The sequence below is a fragment of the Mustela putorius genome, unplaced genomic scaffold (assembly GCF_011764305.1).
Source record: "Mustela putorius furo isolate JIRA1106 unplaced genomic scaffold, ASM1176430v1.1 tig00003853_pilon_pilon_pilon, whole genome shotgun sequence".
NCBI lineage: Eukaryota > Metazoa > Chordata > Mammalia > Carnivora > Mustelidae > Mustela > Mustela putorius.
Genome location: NW_025422005.1, coordinates 72,362,702 through 72,380,718, shown reverse-complemented (window position 1 = coordinate 72,380,718; position 18,017 = coordinate 72,362,702). Strand labels below are relative to the sequence as shown.

The following is an 18,017-nucleotide window of genomic DNA, read 5'->3' as shown; positions in this document are numbered from 1 at the left end:
CTATAAAGTGGGCATAATAGTATTTTTCTTATTTATGAAAATAGAATTGCTATGAGGATCAATTGAGATACATATATGGCAGTACAGTTATACTTCGAAGTGTTAACCAGTTACAGAGTGGTATTAACGACCAGGTTTGGGCAGGTGATAATCCTGATGTTCAGCAGGGTCACTTGTTCTGAAGGCTGTGCGAGCAGTAAGCTGAGCTGCAGTGACCACCAGCTCAGGGATCACTGTAGTCTCTGTCTCCAACCCAGACATCTCCCTTAATATCTGGACCTACATTTCACATTGCTTAGGAAACATCACCAATTTAACATCCCACAGGTGTCTCAAACTTGAGACACTTTGAATTCATTGCCTCCCTTCCCAAATGCTGTTTCTTATACGGTATTGGGGAAGAAGTTGGTAGAGTGGATGAAGCAAGAACTTTGACTCCCGCCTTCAACTTTTGCTAATTATGTGACCATAGAGAAATCGCTCATCTTTTGTAGCTTCAGTTTTCTCATCTGCAAAATGGACTTCTAGCCAGCACTCGGTAAATAGCACCTATTTGCTAACCATGTCATCAAGTCATCATTCTTTCTTATAATTAATTCACTCTTATTAATCAGGATTTCCACTCCCAACTAGTTAAGCTAAAAGCCTAGAGCTGTCTTTTATTACCCCTCTGTTATCAGTCCCCATATTCTTGAAAAGTCCTATCAGCTCACTGTCTTAAATTTCTCTCCAGTTCATATTATCCCTCCAACTTATCTGCCATTTCCTTAGACACATCCAATGTTAGTTATAACCACACTAGCTAATGTACTTCCCCCAAACACATTTTTCTAATTTTGCCTGTTGGCCACTGCACAAATTCATCCCTTCCCTGGCCTTCCTCCCTTTTTCTCCTTCACATTATCTAACTTAGCAAGTACCTCCTCCTTCTTCAAGATTAACTCCAAGTTCATTCTCTCAGTGAAGTCATTCTCAGTTACTTTCTTCTACGGCCTAGATACTGCCTCATCAATGTTCCCACAGCAACTCACACCTCTTTGGAGCCTTGTCACATTGTATTATATTTATTCACATGTGCACGTTGTGGATCCATCATTAGATTGTGAGCATTTTTAAAAGACTTGATTATTTGAGAGAGAGAGTAGGGGGGGTGGGACAGAGGGAAAGAATCTCAAGCAGATTTCCTGATGAGAATGGAGCCTGTTGTGGGGCTCCATCTGATGACCCTAAGATCACGACCTGAGCTGAAATGAACAGACACTTAACCAGATGAGCCACCCAGGTGCCCCAAACTGTGAGCATTTTGAAGCAGAGACTATGTTCTGTCATCTTTGCATCCCCCAAGCCAGAACAGTACAGGCACCTAATGAATGAATGGCCATGTTGGTTCAAGTACAATATTGGCAGGAAAAGGGAAGGAAGCTTGTTTTGCTATGACTTTAGGCTTATTTCTCTTCTGCTTCCTTTACGTCTTCTCTCAAATAAAATGATCACTTTCGCTGTACTTATTCTTCCTCAATAGAGGCAGCTAGCCAATATAAATTACCCTGAGACCATATTTTAAAAGATGATGCCCTAGTCGACTGCAGGCAAGCAGGATTACAAAACTATCCATATGCTGAATGTATTAGTGGAGCTCCTAATATTTCAGAAACAAGTCAAGAAAGGCAAATTTTCTGGGACTGTTGATCTAGAGAATACAAGAGGATAAACTCTTCCTTAGGATAAGTACTATAATAAAATAATAACTACCATTTCTGAACCAAAACCTTCATATTCATTTTCTCATTTATTCCCCCTCAGCAGCTTTATGAAGTAGATGGTGGTATGCTGGAAAATGTATTTTAAAAAACTGGATTTCTGGCAAAAGAAAGAGAGAAGAGAGAGACTTTGTTGCAATTGACAATTTCTGTGGGGCAAATATTCCCACCATGGCTGATTTCAAGCTGTCACTGTGACATCACTGAAGTCAGAGTTGGGGAAGAGATGTGTAGTAGTAGACCATACATATACAACAGGCCAGAAATAATCTTAAGAGCATAGATCAGAGATCACCAGACATTTTCAGAAAAGTGACAGAAAGTTAAAGGTTTTAGGCTTGGTGGGCCATATGGTCTCTGTTGCAACTACTCAACTCTGCTGTTTTAGCATTGAAGTGGCCAGAGATAAGATGAAAATAAATGAGTGTTGCTGTGTTCCAATACAGTTTTATTGATGGACACTGGAATTTGAAATTCATGTAATTTATTCACATATCATGGAATATTATTACTTTCTTGATTTTTTTCTAAGCCATTTAAAGGGCAAATCCATTTGTAGCCTACGGGCTATGCAAAAACAGGCGGTGGGCCAAATTTGGCCCATGAACTGTTATTTACTGACTCTGGTCATAGATAACAGTAAAAAATAGTAGGAAAATAATCAGGAAGTAATGAGTTTTAAGCATGTATTATGTTTTTTAAAAAATATATGTTACTTAACTCTAAATCTACAGAGTTTAATTTTTAATAATGTCTATATTTAACTACTGGCTTGCAAATTTCCTAAAATTTAACAGTTGACTCTAGTGAACTAGTATAAGCTGATTCTGTTACAACACTAAAAGTAGGTATTATACTCCCTATTTTACAGATGAGAGAACAGTTCAGGAAGATTATTTTGCTCCTGATTATAGACAGCAAGTGAAGAAGCCAGGAGAGACTAAAATTTTAACCATTATCTGAGAGTGCTGGGTTTTCAGAAGTGGTTTTCTGGAAGGCTGTGAGCTTCCTGCATGACTGAGGTATGGTTTTCTATTCATGGTGACATGGAAAATACACACACAGTGGATATGTACACTCTTTGCAAACTCACCATTTCTTACCTCAGCAAGGGTTGTGTACCAGTGAGCAAAATATGGCCAGACAAGAGATTCTCTTACACGTCAGAGTTTTGTAAAAGGGTCTTGGTTGGAAAAAAGTTTCAATTAGTAGCAAAAAATCAGGGCTAGGGATTATCTGTGGGTTTCATTTATCTGCCTTATCTCAATTTCTGGCCTACATTCTAAATTTGTTCCTCCTGTCCCCAAGAAAAGATGAAATGCATGACAATTCCATACCTTTGGCCTCTCCTCTTCTGCCCTTAACCTCTGAAAATGAAAAGAATTAAAGAAAAAAAGAAAACAAAAAAACCCCAACAAGAATGGCTTACAGTCATTTTGGTTCAAATTATTACCTCTGCCATCTTACTGGACACATCTAGGACTAGACACACCACTTTGTTACCAGCCTGAACAAGGGAGAACACAGGAGGAGGCGGAAGCTCAGTCCCATTCATGGGAAAGCTGTGGTTAAAGTCAGCAGAGTCTGTGATTACATCCCACGCACTTCTGAGGCTGCACATTTGGTTCTGTAGGTTTGGAGCTTCCTGGTTGTGGGTACGTGCATTACAGAATTCAACCACCTAGAAAAAGAATAATTCTCTATCAGAGAAAGAATATTCTCTATCAGAGAATAAAGACACTCCTTTCATATTAGACATAATTCTTCTCAAGCAACTAAAGTTAAACAGGCATGGTAAGCTGAAACATGAGATATCAGCAGTGCTATAGCAGTCCTTTATCACTTCAAGAAAGACAGTGAGTTTACAAATATACCTTCACAACCTTTGCTTGAAACATTGGCACCTTTGTGGTACTTGGGATCAGTCTAAATTATAGTCTGTTTGCACTTGGAAAACAGAGAGCAGACCGTGTATATATATCTTAGTCTTAAGGAAACAAAACAATCTTCCACCTCTGTTAGTATGATAGTGTGTTAAAGAAAACACTCTACAAGATGTTATCTGGGTCAGCCTATTCCTTGGAACTATAGTTAATGGCCCACCTGTGCCTTTATTTATTGATCAGTCAACATAAATTGATCTAGTTCAAATATTGGTCTCTGTAAGAATAGGATAAGGGGAAAAAACCCCAACTTAAACCTACTTCCTGATCTTTCTCCCCATTTGGAAATAGAGATAAAATCAATTAATAATACCAAACATATGCCACCCTTTTTTAAAGTATGGTTTGCATTGCAAAGTAATGTTACCGCCTATTCTCAGTGGCTGTATTCCTGCAGAGTAGGTACTTCCTGCTAGCAGAGCCATGGGAGCTTAGAGCTAGAACAAACCTTGCTGGTCCCATCTCTAACTTCACAGAAAAGGAAGCTAAAGCTCCAGAAGGTTGATACTTGCTCAAGGACATGGTTTTCTCAGTAGCATGGGGAGATGAGAATATAACCCATTTTGGGTTTTGTTATTTGTTTGTTTTTGACTCTTTTCTCTCTTTTGTGACTATGGTTAGAGGACTGTGAAATTTTTTTGATGGGTTATTAATGATTAGGTCTTTCAAAGGATCGTGCATAGTGTGGATGAAATACTTAAGTTGGCTTCCAATATTAAAGCTAGAAATTAAAAACATAATGGATCAGACAAATATGAAAAATCACTTTAAAATGACAGAATGACTTGTAGCCTTGACTAAACCAGACTGAAGAAGAAAAGGTATTTAAAGAAAAGAATGCATCAATCTAATGGACATTGGTCAGCCGTGGAAACAGAAAACTTCAGACGCTTGTGTTCATGCGCTCCCAGCACCGTGGAGGGGAGATGATGCACAGACATGAGTTTTAGATCTTTGTGAGAACGGATGGCTAGATCAGGTCATGAAGACTGATGCCAGTAAGCCTCTGCATCAGTCTCCCTCCTTTCTGATTCCATTCCCTCCAAGCAGGCTTCTGGTGAGAATTTGGCTTTTTCATGGTGCTTCCTTCAGAGAAAAAATGAACTGGCTAGAGAATGCAAGTATTGGATCCCCATGACAGAGTACGATTTTTAAGTAATAATGTAAAAAGTGTGTTCTAGATCCATATACTAGTCTCTTGCCAATGCAGGATACTGACAAGGTTGAGTTTCTGAACCTGCAAAGCTAAGGGTTAGTTGATTTCTCTTGATAAGACCTGGTTTTCCTTTTTAATTTCTGTACTATGCAAAACAAGGGAAAGAGAATTAGGAAACAATTAAAATAAGAGTGATTTGTACTTGTTCTTCTTCTTTCATTTTGGTGGAGGCTGGAAAATGGTTTGTTACTTCAAATGAGAGAAATATAATCATGTATTATATCACTCTTAGTGACTCAATACATTTTTCCTCAATACTACCAGATGAGCAATTTATTTTGAAGTCTCCAGAGCTGTCTTGTTAAATCACCTTCCCTAGAAAGCAAATAATCACTTTTCTAAAGGAATTTTTTTTTGGGGGGGGTCATCTTTTGGGGCTTTCTTTGTTTTAGCTGTGAAATAAAAACTAGATGAACTCTAAGTTCCCCAAGATCTAAAATTTAGTGAATCTTAATTGCCTTTTTGTTTAAATACTTCAAATATATGAGTCCATCTAGGGAAGAGATGGCATATTGTAGGAGTTTGTCATTCCAAGGCCATACTTACAGAAGATAAACTTTGCATGAACATTATTGATGCAGTTGAATTTTGGGTGCTGTTGTATATGAACATACATCCTTCTTTGAAAAGTTTACTAATAATACAGTTTTCTTGGGGGCAAGGGCCTTTTTCACATACAAAAATGCCTGCGATGTCAGAGGAACACCTAAAAATAGAAAGAGAAATTGGGTCTATTTCAGAAATACTTATGTTTCTTCTTCATTAGCTTATGTAATAATTTGTTTCAAGGCTTGTAGCTTGCTAGATACACATTAAAACATTTTAAAAACTGCTCTAAGAAAGTTCATTAATTTAGATATGCACTCCATTGTGTTTTAAAGCATTTGATCTGGATGAGGAATTCTCTATTGCCAAGGGTTTTACCAGCTAAACAGGGTCAAAGGAAAAGATGCCAGGAAATCAGCAGGAACTTTTGGAGTCCCCAGGAGGAGCACAAGTGACAGTATCCTGAGTCACAGCTTCTTTGAGCTCATTGCCATCTGACATCAGAGCAGAAGAGAATGAACATGTAATGATGATATTTAAAAGGTTTCCTTCCTAAATAAGCAAACTCAAATCCTACTAATGGGAGTGAAGGCCTATACAACGTTTAGAAGAGAAGTATCTTCCCATTGATGATCAACTGATAATTAATTGCTCAGTATCTACCAAAATTACAGCTGTGGGTACATTTTGATCCAGTAATTCTTGGAAGTTATTCAATAGATATATAGATCTGCCTGCATACATGAAAAATAATATATAGCGTTATGACCTGCAGTGTTATTGGTAATAAAAAACTGGTAACAACCCACGTGTCCAACAATAGGAGACTGGTTGAAAATGAGTGAGATGGTACATCCACACAGTGGGACACTAAGCAATTATTTTTAAGAAAAAAAAGAATGAAAAAAGTATATATTCATATTTATTTGGATTTTCCTGAAGAAATACTTAAAAAATAAACAAGAAACTAATAAAAATGGTTACCTAGAGGGCATGAGAGGAACAGGGTAAAGACAACGGTGGGAAAAAATATCTTAGAGTATAGCTTTTTATAGTGTTCTCATATTTGAACCATAAATATTTACCAACTTTATTAAAAAATGAAATAAAATTTAAAAGTTTAAAAATGAAAGGATCTCCTCCTTGTCAGTTAGGTTTTAGCTACCATTATCAACTTTGTTTTAAAGTTAAAAAAATAAACAATGAATTTTAAACATGAGGAAAAGTACCAACCTTGTTACTTTAATTTGATTTTGCCCATTTATGTAGAAAGGTTTCTCATCATTGTATTCATCGAACACACCCCAACGGAGATGGGCCCATTCATGGACAAATACTCTACCTGTGGAAGAGAGACTTTGGTTTTGTGTTCCTGAAATCTCAGCGGTGGGCTTTGCTAACTAGTGAAGATGTAACATCACTTGACTATATATACTCACTATAAAGGCTTGAAGTGTAATTCTCTCTGACTTTTCACTTCCTCACCTTTCATTCCCATCTCCTGCTTTACCCTCTACCCTCATAAATGAGGCACTCTGAAAATATATTTAGTCCTGTAAATGTAAATACCTGAAACTAGTGATGAGCCCCACATTGTCTCATTTCCTCAGTGAAGCTGCCTAACACATTTCTGTTTAGCTTCTTACAGGCCTACCATTTCAGGACTGTGGGAAGAGAAAGAAGCTTATCTAAGTACAGTGGACTGAATGCCTATTATCCGCCTCCCCTGCCCAAATTCCTATGTTGAAATCCTAATGCCTCATGTGATAGTATTAGGAAATGGGGCCTTTGAGAAAAGATTAGGTCACAACGTTGGAGCCCTCATGAATGGGATTAGTGTCCTTATAAAGAGACCCCAGAGAGCTCCCTCCTCTTCCTATCAAGTAAGGACGCAGAGAGGAGATGGCTGTCTATGTACCAGGAAGTAGGTACTAGACCCCAAATCTGCCAGTACCTCGATCTTGGACTTCCCAGCCTCCAGGACTGTGTGAAATAAGTTTCTGTGGTGTATAAGGCACTCAATCTGTGATATTGTTATAGCAGCCCAAACAGACTAAAATACCAAACAAGCAAATAAAGTTTTCCTCTTCTTTAGTCTGTGTTATCCAAGCATATCTACTTTTTCCTTGTAAGTAATCCTCCTCTCTAGAGCAATGATTAAAACCCTGGGGCCAGAGAAGGTTGAAGTAGTAAAAAAGATCATAAGCCTCCACTCTAGCCTGGACAGTCAGTTCTCTTTTATTTTATCTCTGATTCTCCATGATTGTATTTGTCTCCAACTCTTGGCTCACGGAAACCCCCATCCTCAGCTTCAAATCCTTTATATCTTTATCTCTACTTCTCTAAATCTTGGATATCCTTCCGTGTTCCAATCAAAACCAGTCCCCAGGAGAAGCTTTTGGGACTAACTCTCTGCCAGAAGTGCATTTTTCCTTTTTTCACTTCAAACCAGGAAGTGTTTGAAGAGCTGACTGAGGCTGCAGGTGTTGCTCAAGTTTGAGGACAAAGGAAGGGAGGGAGCTAAGCCGAAGGTATTAAGGGAAAGTTTGTTCCTACTCAGGGAATTTATAAGTGCTGGTGAAGAGCAGCACCTCATAGTTACAGGGAAATTTTTTTTTAAGTGTGTTTTATACAGAGTGGTGCCCCAGTTCCCGCCAGTCATACAGAGGATAATAACATCTATTTAGATTTAAATGGAGTTAAGTGAAAACATCATTTGAAAGGCATTACTTCTGTTAAAATCAGAAACAAAAAATTAAGCATGGGATAGTTAGCCCTGGACCTGTTGATCTATTCTCTGGACAGTTTTCCCCTCAGATCTCATCCACTAAACACCAGTCCCTAAATCTATAACCCTGCGTTCTCTTCAAAACTCCAGCCATCCAAACCCACCGCGAGCTGGGTCTTCCCACCAGGACAACCGGCTGCTCCTCTCAATCAACTTGCCTTTCACTCTGTAGCAGTCAGACCTCTATTTCTCTTTTTTCCCCTCTGGAATATCTCCCATCACTTAGAGTTATTAGGATTAAATAAAACAACATTTGAAAAACAAATAGCACAACACAGGGCACATAGAAAGTTCTTGTTTTCTTAATACTCTTTCCTATCCTGACCTCACTGCTCCTATTCTTACTCAAGTCTTCATTTCCTGCCTGGACTTCCAATAATTCTCCTGATATTCACTTTCCCTCTCATTGATTTGAGGGAGCCAGATTATCATTATTATACAGCCGGATTCATCTTCTGAGAACACTGCTATGTTGATTTCACTCCTGTGCTCATAAACCTTCAGTGGTGTGGAGCTAACGTGGGCAGTCGAGGCTCCCCATCCCCCTATCCCTATCCCCCCATGCACTTCATCCATTTCTTCCACTGCTTCACTACTCACAGTCACTTTGCACCATTAGAGTGGCTACTGCTCCTGTCCCTCAAACATGCTCTGGATTCTTCTGCTGCCACTGTTTATTCATACTCTTTGCCCTTTTCTCTCTCATGGTTCCATTTACCAGCATGACATTAACCTTGGAGAGTGTCTCCTTTGTGAGGGCCTTTCTGAGCACCCTTAAGGCAAAAGGTTCTCTCCTTCTGCTGAATTCCTACAGCACTCACTGTCTAGGCCACTACGCTGGTGTCCAGCTTTTTTCTGGCTCACTTTGTTTCTTATATCTTTTCAAGGACACGTATCCTATCTCTCCCCATCCAGATGGTAAGTCCTGAGCAAGTTTCAGGTTCTTTGAGTTGCTTTTCAACACCAAGCACCAAGCACAGAATATTGTAAATAGTTTTGTCCTATGTCTGTTTCTGGATTGATCACACTTACCTCGTGGTCCATAGCCAGCTATTAAGTCATCATTTAGGAGAAAGTTAGATGTGAAATGAATGTATTTTCCCTCTTCTCCACAACCTCTATATTGTAGTGTGTATGGGTCATCTCCATGTGCCCCATACCGGTCAGTCACTCTGACATTTGCCTAAATGAAAAGAAATGCTTTATAATACTCTATATCCCAACTGTGATGTTGGTGACATAAACATATACATTAGTTAAAACACTTTAAACTGTACTTTTATGATCTGTGCATTTTACTGTATGAATTGTATTCCAATTTGATAACATTTTTTAAAAGGTATGTCTTATAAGTGGAGTTTAAAATGCATGCACAACTAAATATCGGTAAAATTATTTGGCACTTTCAAAATATCTATATTTTAAAAGCTTGGCAACTTTCCATGGAGTTTGACCTTTCCATTTTCCAGATTAGGATTTTCTCAAAAGTCCACACTGTGAAATTCTGACATTATAAAACCCTATAAAATATAATAAAAATATTTGAGTAAATGTTAAGAGCCATGAATGTCATTCAGACTGATCTGTAAAGTGTCACAGCCTGTTGTGAAAGCTTTCTGTGGGTTACTTCACCAGTATGGGATAATAAGTTGTGTTTGTTTTAAGCCATACCCTTTCATTCCCAGTATCAATTAGATCAGCAGTACAATCATTGGAATGAAGTTATATTTCATCTTGTACCCCGACCATTTCAACAATTATTGCCAAAACCAAAGAAAATATCTATTCAAATAACTATCTAGAGAATACAATTTTATATACAACATTGTTTCTTTTATTTCTAGGAAGAAACAAACATGTTGTTTCAAGACTTACCATTAGAAGTTATGTCCTTAACTTTTTTTAAGCTAAGCTGATTTTAGAATTATAGATCTAATATGATCCTATAAATACACATCACACGATCACTATCTGTACCATATGTGTACTGTTTTATGTGTGTGTGTGCACACCCCAGAGCAGAGGAAGGAAATGTTCTCATATTTATTTTCCATTATTTCTACAGTGTTTGATTTGTTTTTGCAATGAGCATGAATTACTTTTATAATAATTAACATTTAGTTTTCAAAAGATAAGAACTCAAGTCTGGGGCTTTGCAAAGCAACACCTACAAAAGGGCTACAGATGTCATGCCCTTGGATAGTTTTCACACGGACAAAACCTCATTTCTATGTCTGGAAATTTGTCCTGAAGCTAAAAGCAAGGAGAGCTTTGCTGGGCATGGAGTACTCAGAGATTGTTTGGGCTTTGTTCTATTATAATCCATAGTAATACAGCTCTTACCCACTTTTTCTACCTCTCCCTCCCCTCTCCTGCTTCCTACCTGCATTTGACTGTGGATTCACAGGGACAGGAGTCACCTTGCTTGTCCTTGGGTCCTCTATAGTGCCTAGCATGGCCCCTGTAGATAATGATAGTTCACTGTTTGCTTAATTGACATTTGAGGCTAAAGAAATCAGTATCCAACAGGTATAAAAATATCACTAAATGATTATTCTTTCTTTTAATCTTTCAGTTCAGTAATATTCTCATTTTTATTTTAATTATTCATTTCTCAGCCCTCCATTAGGATCAGGAGTATGACCTGGTTTTGATGCTAGTTGTCTCCAATACATCTTTGTTTCATGGAAGGTCAAATTGATTAATACTATCTATATAGATAACTAGAGACGGCATAGCTTGGTGCAAAGAGCATGGGTTTGGGAAGGAAATATGTGTAGATCAAAATTGTGGCTCTGTAATTTACTAACTGTTTGGGACAAAATCCTTACTTTATTTGAGCTTCTGTTTCCTAACTTATGGTAATAATTTGTGATAGCCACTAATTTTAAGGTGTGTAAAAACTAAACAACATATGTAGACTGCCTGGTGCTAAGTGAAAGCTTAAACACTGGCTCTCTCTGGGGCGCCAAGGTGGCTCAGTCTACTAAACATCTGACTCGCCTCAGGTCATGATCTCAGGTTCTGAGACTGAGTCCCCGCGTGGAGACTCCAGTCTGTTCCTGCCCCTTCTGCTAGCTGCCTGGATTCTTGTTCACAGTAACTTCAAACAGTCATTTGCCAAATGTATTCGACATTTGTTTATAGCGCGCAGACATAATCATGGATGCTTAACCTGCAGCTTATGAGAGTCCTTCGAAGGTTAAGTTCTTTTTGATTGGAAAAGAAAAAGCAGCCACTCCTCCCCTTCCCCCTTTCTGCCTTCCGTCTTATCACCACACTCCTCAAAAACCGTGTCCTGGACGTGGGTTCCTGTGAAATTCTGCTAATTTACACTCTGGCAGGAGAAGTCAGTCATATTTTATAGCTTACATTTCTGTCTGGACATGCATGTCTACTGCCCCTGACAGGATGGGAGAAGAAGGTAGTCATAATTGGAATTGTTCCCTGCACAGTTCATACGCAGTAGGATAAAACCAGCTTTTGGTCAGTAAGGAAACATTTCAGAAAGGACTAAAAAGGAAAGAGGCCTTCTGAGAGGCTACTTAGACAATGGCATTCGCTTATTTTTTGTTCCATAATCTGTACTCATTTATTATATTTCCATGTATCTTGGGATAACAATCTTCCCAATACTAGTTGTGTGTTAATATCAATGTCTTGTTTTTGCTTAAGTTCTCACAATTAAAGTTTAAACAGAGCATACCTTGGTTGTTTTTTTCTGGAGTTAAGCTCATTTAAGAAAACCCTGAATTCTTACCTTTTCATATAATTCTTGTTTTACTTTGCTGTAATTATTAGCTTTCCATGTGGCAGGTATTAAAATCTTTACATTTCTGAAAAACACTCTTCTCTTGGTAGCATTGAATAGGTAAAAAGAAGCTTCAGTTATCATTTCCTATAATCAAACAGAAGAAAAGCTTATCTTGGCACTTGTATATCTTTCATGTTTTGGTTTTCTGATTATACTTGAGCAAGTAGCAGTAAAGAATAATGAAAATATTTTAAAGCAGCCCATTTCTTTCAGAGATGGCCTTAGACTATGGGAAAACTTGGGAGTAAAATAAACCTCAAATGGTTAACAGGAAGAGATTTTAGGACACTAACAGTGAGTCTGGGTTTGCCTATGTAGTTTTTCCCAGTTTTGTGAAAGAGATCTAAGCTTTTACCAAACAAATCCCTTTCATATCCTTCCTGTGGGCATGTTCAAGACCACACCTTATGATGACACTGATTTCTCTAAAGCAATACCAACGGGAGGATCTTAAGTAAGGGAGCTAAGACCCTCCTCCACCACACTGAGGGGAAAATAGTCAATTACTTTACAGAACATTCAGGTGAAAAGAATTTTGCTCTTCAGCACTCCACCCAGACTCTCTTTCTGTCTGAGAATTCTCCGCCTCAGGATGGAATTCAACAACTTGATTTTAATAAGCACAATTGTGCTTATTCATCAGTCAAACATCTGGTCTTTGTTACCACAATAGGTTATTTTTTTTTAAGTTGCTACCCCAAAAACAGTCATGTTAGGAAAACAAAAATAGCTAAAAGCAGTAGTAACCAGAAAGAACAAATCAAGGAGGGCTAGCTCAACACTCTGAGCCAAGACTACGCATAATTAAGTGAACAAACTGGCTGGATCATGATTATAATTTTTGGTGCTTAAAAGAAATGCTGATCTCTTTACTATCTCAATACAGACCAGGTAAGGTTGTTAGCTCTTTAAAGAAAGCTACAATCCTGTTCTAATGGGATAATGGTATTGATTTCACCCCTGTCACTTACCTTAATGTTTGGGATGAGATTCTGATCTTCGGATACCTGAGGATTGATTGCAACGAGTAATCCATCATACCCATTGTCTTGAAGCTGCACTCCAGCTCCCAGGAATAGCAGTTCTGGAATTAGAGCCACCAGGAGAGTCACAAACTTCAGGCTGCCAAGGGGGCCCATGTTGTCCATATTGGTCATGTTGTAGAGAAGCCTCCAGTTCACTCACACTGGTCCTACTGGGTACATTGCACCAGTTTGTTCATGGGGGAGCTGATACTTTCTTCCTGAACTTGGAAGGTCTTAGACCTTGTGGTGAAGGAGGTGCCTTTTTTTTGCAAAACCTGGGTGGATCTCTCTGAGACCTGCCTCTACATGTCCTTTTCCTCTAGGCAACACCACACTTGCCTGTTCTGTGGCTGAGCTTCCTTTTGAATCACGGTTGAGCAAGAAATTACTCCTTATTCAGTATATCTTTTTCAGAAGGAAGAGGGAAATAAGACAAAAGGAGCTTGAAAGAGGGAAGCCTGGCTGGCTGGGCTGAAAAATCAGAGAATCTGGATTGTTCACTCCACTTTCAGTGGAAAGACAGAAATCTGTCGTGAGTCTTCTCTCTCCTCATCCTTGACAACCTCCTCCATCTGTCAGCTGCACTCTGGCTTCTACTGATTTTCTACTTCACTCACCTCATTTTTTGTTTGTTGTAAGATTCCCTTGTCTGCTTCTTCGGAATATTTGGAAATCTATCCTGCAGCCCTGTCCCTGGGGCCCTTGGGTCAGGTTATCTGGGCAAACTCTCAGCTGATGGCGGAGGGGAAGGTATCACATGTCCCCCAGGAAGGGCCAAGTGCCAGAAACTTAGATGCCTGGGCAGACCACAGACGCCTTTCCCTCTCCTCTCGCTGCATCTTCTTGCTGGACCAGGGGAAAGAATAAATTTCTCCTTCAGCCCCTCTCTCCTGAGGGCAAGGCTGTGCCTCAGTCTACCTTCCATTTTCGAAGGATCTATCACAGGGTCTGGTACACAGTAGGCGTCACAAATATTTTAGGAGTGAAAATGATGAAGTCCCAGAACCTAAGTCAGGTTCGGTGGGGTGAGGAGGTTCAGAGCCGACGACTAAAGAAAGAATTCTTAAGACGTCGTTGGTGCAAAATGGTGGTTTATTAAAGCACTGGGACAGGACCCGTGGGCAGGAAGAGCTGCTGCCCCGGGTTGTGAGGAGTGGTTGGTTATATACACAGGAGTTGGGTAGGTGAGGACAAAGGGGTGCTCAGAAGGGCTATTGGGGCAAAGAATACTATCAGGATATTGAAGGCTTAGTTGCTATCAAGTAAAGACAATTGGAAGTCTGGTGGAATGTTACATTCCTGCTATCAAGCATCCTTGTTAATGAGATTTAGGTTTTGAAGAAATTTAACTTTATTTACTTTTCCTTCTACCTCCACCTCCTTCGGTTTTTTTATGGAGGGGAGGGTGACATTAGGCTTGAGAAACTGAGTTCTGTGTCTTTGGAAATTGGGCTATTGATAAGGTAACTTCTTTGTTGTAATCTCAAGGACATTTGCAAACCAAGGGAGACTCCTGTCTTATGTAGGATTGTGATCTCTGCAAGTTAACTATTTATCATTTTATGGCAGTCAGGGGTGCCTGAGGAATGCTACACCTATGGAGGGGAGCGGATGAAGGGGGGGGGTGCAAGGCGCCAGCTTTTGCTTTGTCCTCAGCCAGCCTCCTGCTCCCCGTGCTTTAATAAACCACCATTTTGCACCAACGACGTCTTAAGAATTCTTTCTTTAGTCGTCGGCTCCGAACCTCCTCACCCCACCGAACCTGACTTAGGTTCTGGGACTTCATCATTTTTGGCGAGCCAGCCAGGAGGTTTGTGAGTCTTTACATTTGGACTCTGAGCTTCGGTGCAAAATTGGTGAGTACTTTCTCTCCTTTTCCTGTACTCTCATTCCAGGGCTTTTCAAGGAGTATGGGCTTAATACTACCTGATAACAACCTAATGCTTTAGAGTTTACAAAGGACCCCATTCAAATGTCAATTCTATGATTCGGGCATAACTCTTCTCTTTTTCAGTGAAGCCTCTGAGTCTTAGGAAGACTGAAAATGAGGCAACGGTGAAAGAAACTATTGTGTGATGACTTTTATCATGCTTATTTTATGGGTGAAAAAACTAAGGCTCAAAAAATCTAAGTAACTTGTTCAAGGTTGTGTGAGCATCATCATAATGCTAGAATGAGACCCATAGGTTCCCATTTCCATTGTTTTTCGCGATATCACATTGTCTTGTTTTCCCAGGGAACTGGAAATAAAGTGAGCTTTATTAGAAATGTAGAGCTTCAACATTGAGGGACAGTGATGGAAATTTTCCTCTGGCTATCCTTCTGCTTGGAACCTCTCCTAGGACTTCTTTTCACTTGTTTATCCTTCAAATTCCAGTTCTGGTCTGGAGCCTGAGCTGAGCTTCCTAACTAGGTCAAATCCCTTCTTTCATGCTATAGCATCGCGTACCTCTCCTTTGAACTATGATCATGGTCACGGTTTCACATTCATTTTGTGTGATTGGTTTTCTGCTTCCCATGAAAGGCATATGAGACGAGGGACTCTACCCTGTGTGTTTTTAGCACTACCTCCTTAGCACCTCGCCCGGGAAACTCTCAATAAATATTTGTTGAATGAATGAAGTTGAATGAATGAATGAATGAACTAAATAAAAGCTAGTTACGAAAGAACCCTGGATTATAGTGTGGAAATGCTCCTCCCAACTTTATTTTTTTAAGATCATTTTTTTAAATATGTGAGAGAGAGTGAGTGAGTGACAGAGAGCACAAGCGGGGTTGGGGAGGAGAGGCAGAGGGAGAAGCAGACTCCATGATGAGCAGGGAGCACAATGGAGGGCTGGATCCCAGGATCCTGGGATCATGACCTGAGCGAAAAGCAGATGCTTAACCGACTGAGCCAGCCAGGCGTCCCTGCTCCCCTCTGCTTTCAAAGTATCTCTTCTAGAAGGCAGCTCTTCTGTTCTGAAGCAGTTTTCTTCTTGCTCTGACTTAACAGAAGGCCCTGGAGTATTGGTGCTCCCCCTGGGTGTGTAGGAGAATGAACCTCTCTGGTAACCATGTGACTGCCATAGGCACTCACTCTGTCAGTTCACAGGTCAGCTTAGCTTTCTCATCTCTGGGGGCTGGTTCCCAGCCCTGGGGGTTCTTTACGTCTCTCACAATGCGGCAGAGCGGAAGTCCAGAGGTGTGGGGACGATGAAGGCTCTGCCTGTAACAGTGATTCGTTGAGCAGAACAATGAACTTTATTTCCAACTTTTCTTGACAGTTTATTTTCTTATGCCAGTCTCTTGTGCTTTTCAGAAAAACATTATTGGCATCAGTAAAACCATATGCTCAAAAATGAAAGCCAGAAGCGGTACAGAGAGTCACTTTCCAGCAACGACGAGAGAAGAGTTTCTTCTTGCCACCGTGCACACTTGTGTGAGTTGTTCTCTGGCTGAGGGGCTGCTGAGGACTGGCACAGAGCCCTCTCTCCACTTGTTCATGACAATAGTTACAATGACTGCTGTAGCACGAGGAGCGGAATGTTGGCTTGGGATGGCATGCTGCTTTATAAAGAGCAGCTACAAGGAGCAATCTTGTCCCATTTCATCTGAACAAGTACGCTCAGGTTTTGCTCCTCCTAGACTGAAGGTCGAGATATGTCCATTTTTGTCTACCTGCTTTTTGCGTCTTTGGGTTTAGAATCCAATGCCTGGATCTGGCCACTCGACTGGCATCCACTTTCATCATCTGTCCCTAGCGGATTCTAGTCACTGACCCATTCTCTGACCAGGTCTGGGGTGTCACATTCACTCCTGAAAGCCTTTTCTCCCACTTCTGCTTTGCCCTCAGCAACTAGGCCTGGGGCGAGGCCAGCTAAAGATCTCTTCTTTCTGCCTTCTGCTTTGACCTGGCCAACCTGACAGGAGACAAAAGTAAAAAGCTCTTAAAATTGACTTGGCTAAGGGACTTAAAAGTCGTTCCTGAGGTGAGTGTCCATTTCTGATAAAGTGTGACTTTGTAACCCCAAATCCCACAATTTATCCTTTCATTCCCCAAATATTCACCGCTCATATCTATAGCATTTTATGATATCTAAAAAATGAAATACACCCAAAGTGAAGAAAAATGGGAATTCAATGTTCAGGCATTTATTTCAGGTTGTAGTAATTCTAGGAATCTGCTCTGCTTTTATCTGCTTTCAAGAAAATAAGAGTTATTCCATTTCAGTAACTGAAGAATCTAGAGCACATCTTTGTTCATTGTCTGAATTTGCAGCTCTTCCTGGCCCCAAAGGCCTCTCTGTTTTTCAGGGAGTCTGCAGGCAGAAACCCACAGAGTGAGCCAAACATGCAGTTGGTATCGGAGAAGTCAGGAGATCTGACGTCTTGAAGAGTCCAAAGAAGTTTCGAGTGATTTCTTCTCAGGCTTTTGTTTTGTCTCTTTAGCAATCCTGTTTAGAACAGGAAAGCTCACCATGGGGCAGGGCTACAAAGCCTGTGGATCACTTTAGTTTTGCAACATTTATCAGATAAATCAAAATGGAAGTGAGACAAATTGTAAAGAGTAAGAGACGGAATAAAGCACAGTCTGCCAAGGACTCGGATGGCACATTTCATGGCTCCCTTATCCCATTTTCTTCAAACTTACATTCATTTTCAAAGCAAGTGAGTGAAGTGGGTGGTCCAGATAGAGTCCGGGAAGTCACTGGAGTTTTGCTGAGTCACCACCGTGTCAGAACTTGAAGCACTTCTACTTCTACTTCTTTTAATTCACTCCCTAGGCTTGCTGTTAAGCCTCCTCCCCATCCTCACTGTGCCAAGAACTGTGCAGATGATTTCATGCATGAAAAAACAAAAGAACCTCTAAAATTTACCAAAATGAATGGAAAACAAGAACTACTTTTAATGATAATCTAATAAAGAACATGGGAGAAAGGGTA

The 18,017-nt window shown here is 40.0% G+C and overlaps 1 protein-coding gene and 1 long non-coding RNA gene across 2 annotated transcripts in view; one reads left to right on the top strand and one right to left on the bottom strand.

Moving 5' to 3' along the window:
* Positions 1–13,747, bottom strand: part of CLCA2 (chloride channel accessory 2) — a 38,187-nt gene extending 24,440 nt beyond the window's left edge. Inside the window, exons 1-6 of the mRNA XM_004752661.3 lie at positions 13,039–13,747; positions 12,014–12,151; positions 9,286–9,436; positions 6,699–6,807; positions 5,466–5,625; positions 3,214–3,441 (exon numbers count right to left, since the gene is read on the bottom strand). Coding sequence (XP_004752718.1) covers positions 3,214–3,441; positions 5,466–5,625; positions 6,699–6,807; positions 9,286–9,436; positions 12,014–12,151; positions 13,039–13,224 — 972 coding nt within the window. The 5' untranslated portion in view covers positions 13,225–13,747. The remainder of the gene's footprint in view (positions 1–3,213; positions 3,442–5,465; positions 5,626–6,698; positions 6,808–9,285; positions 9,437–12,013; positions 12,152–13,038) is intronic.
* LOC106005799 lies at positions 2,637–18,017 on the top strand. The gene is made up of 2 exons (XR_006601802.1): positions 2,637–2,782; positions 16,394–18,017. It is a non-coding gene; the product is annotated as an uncharacterized LOC106005799 (long non-coding RNA).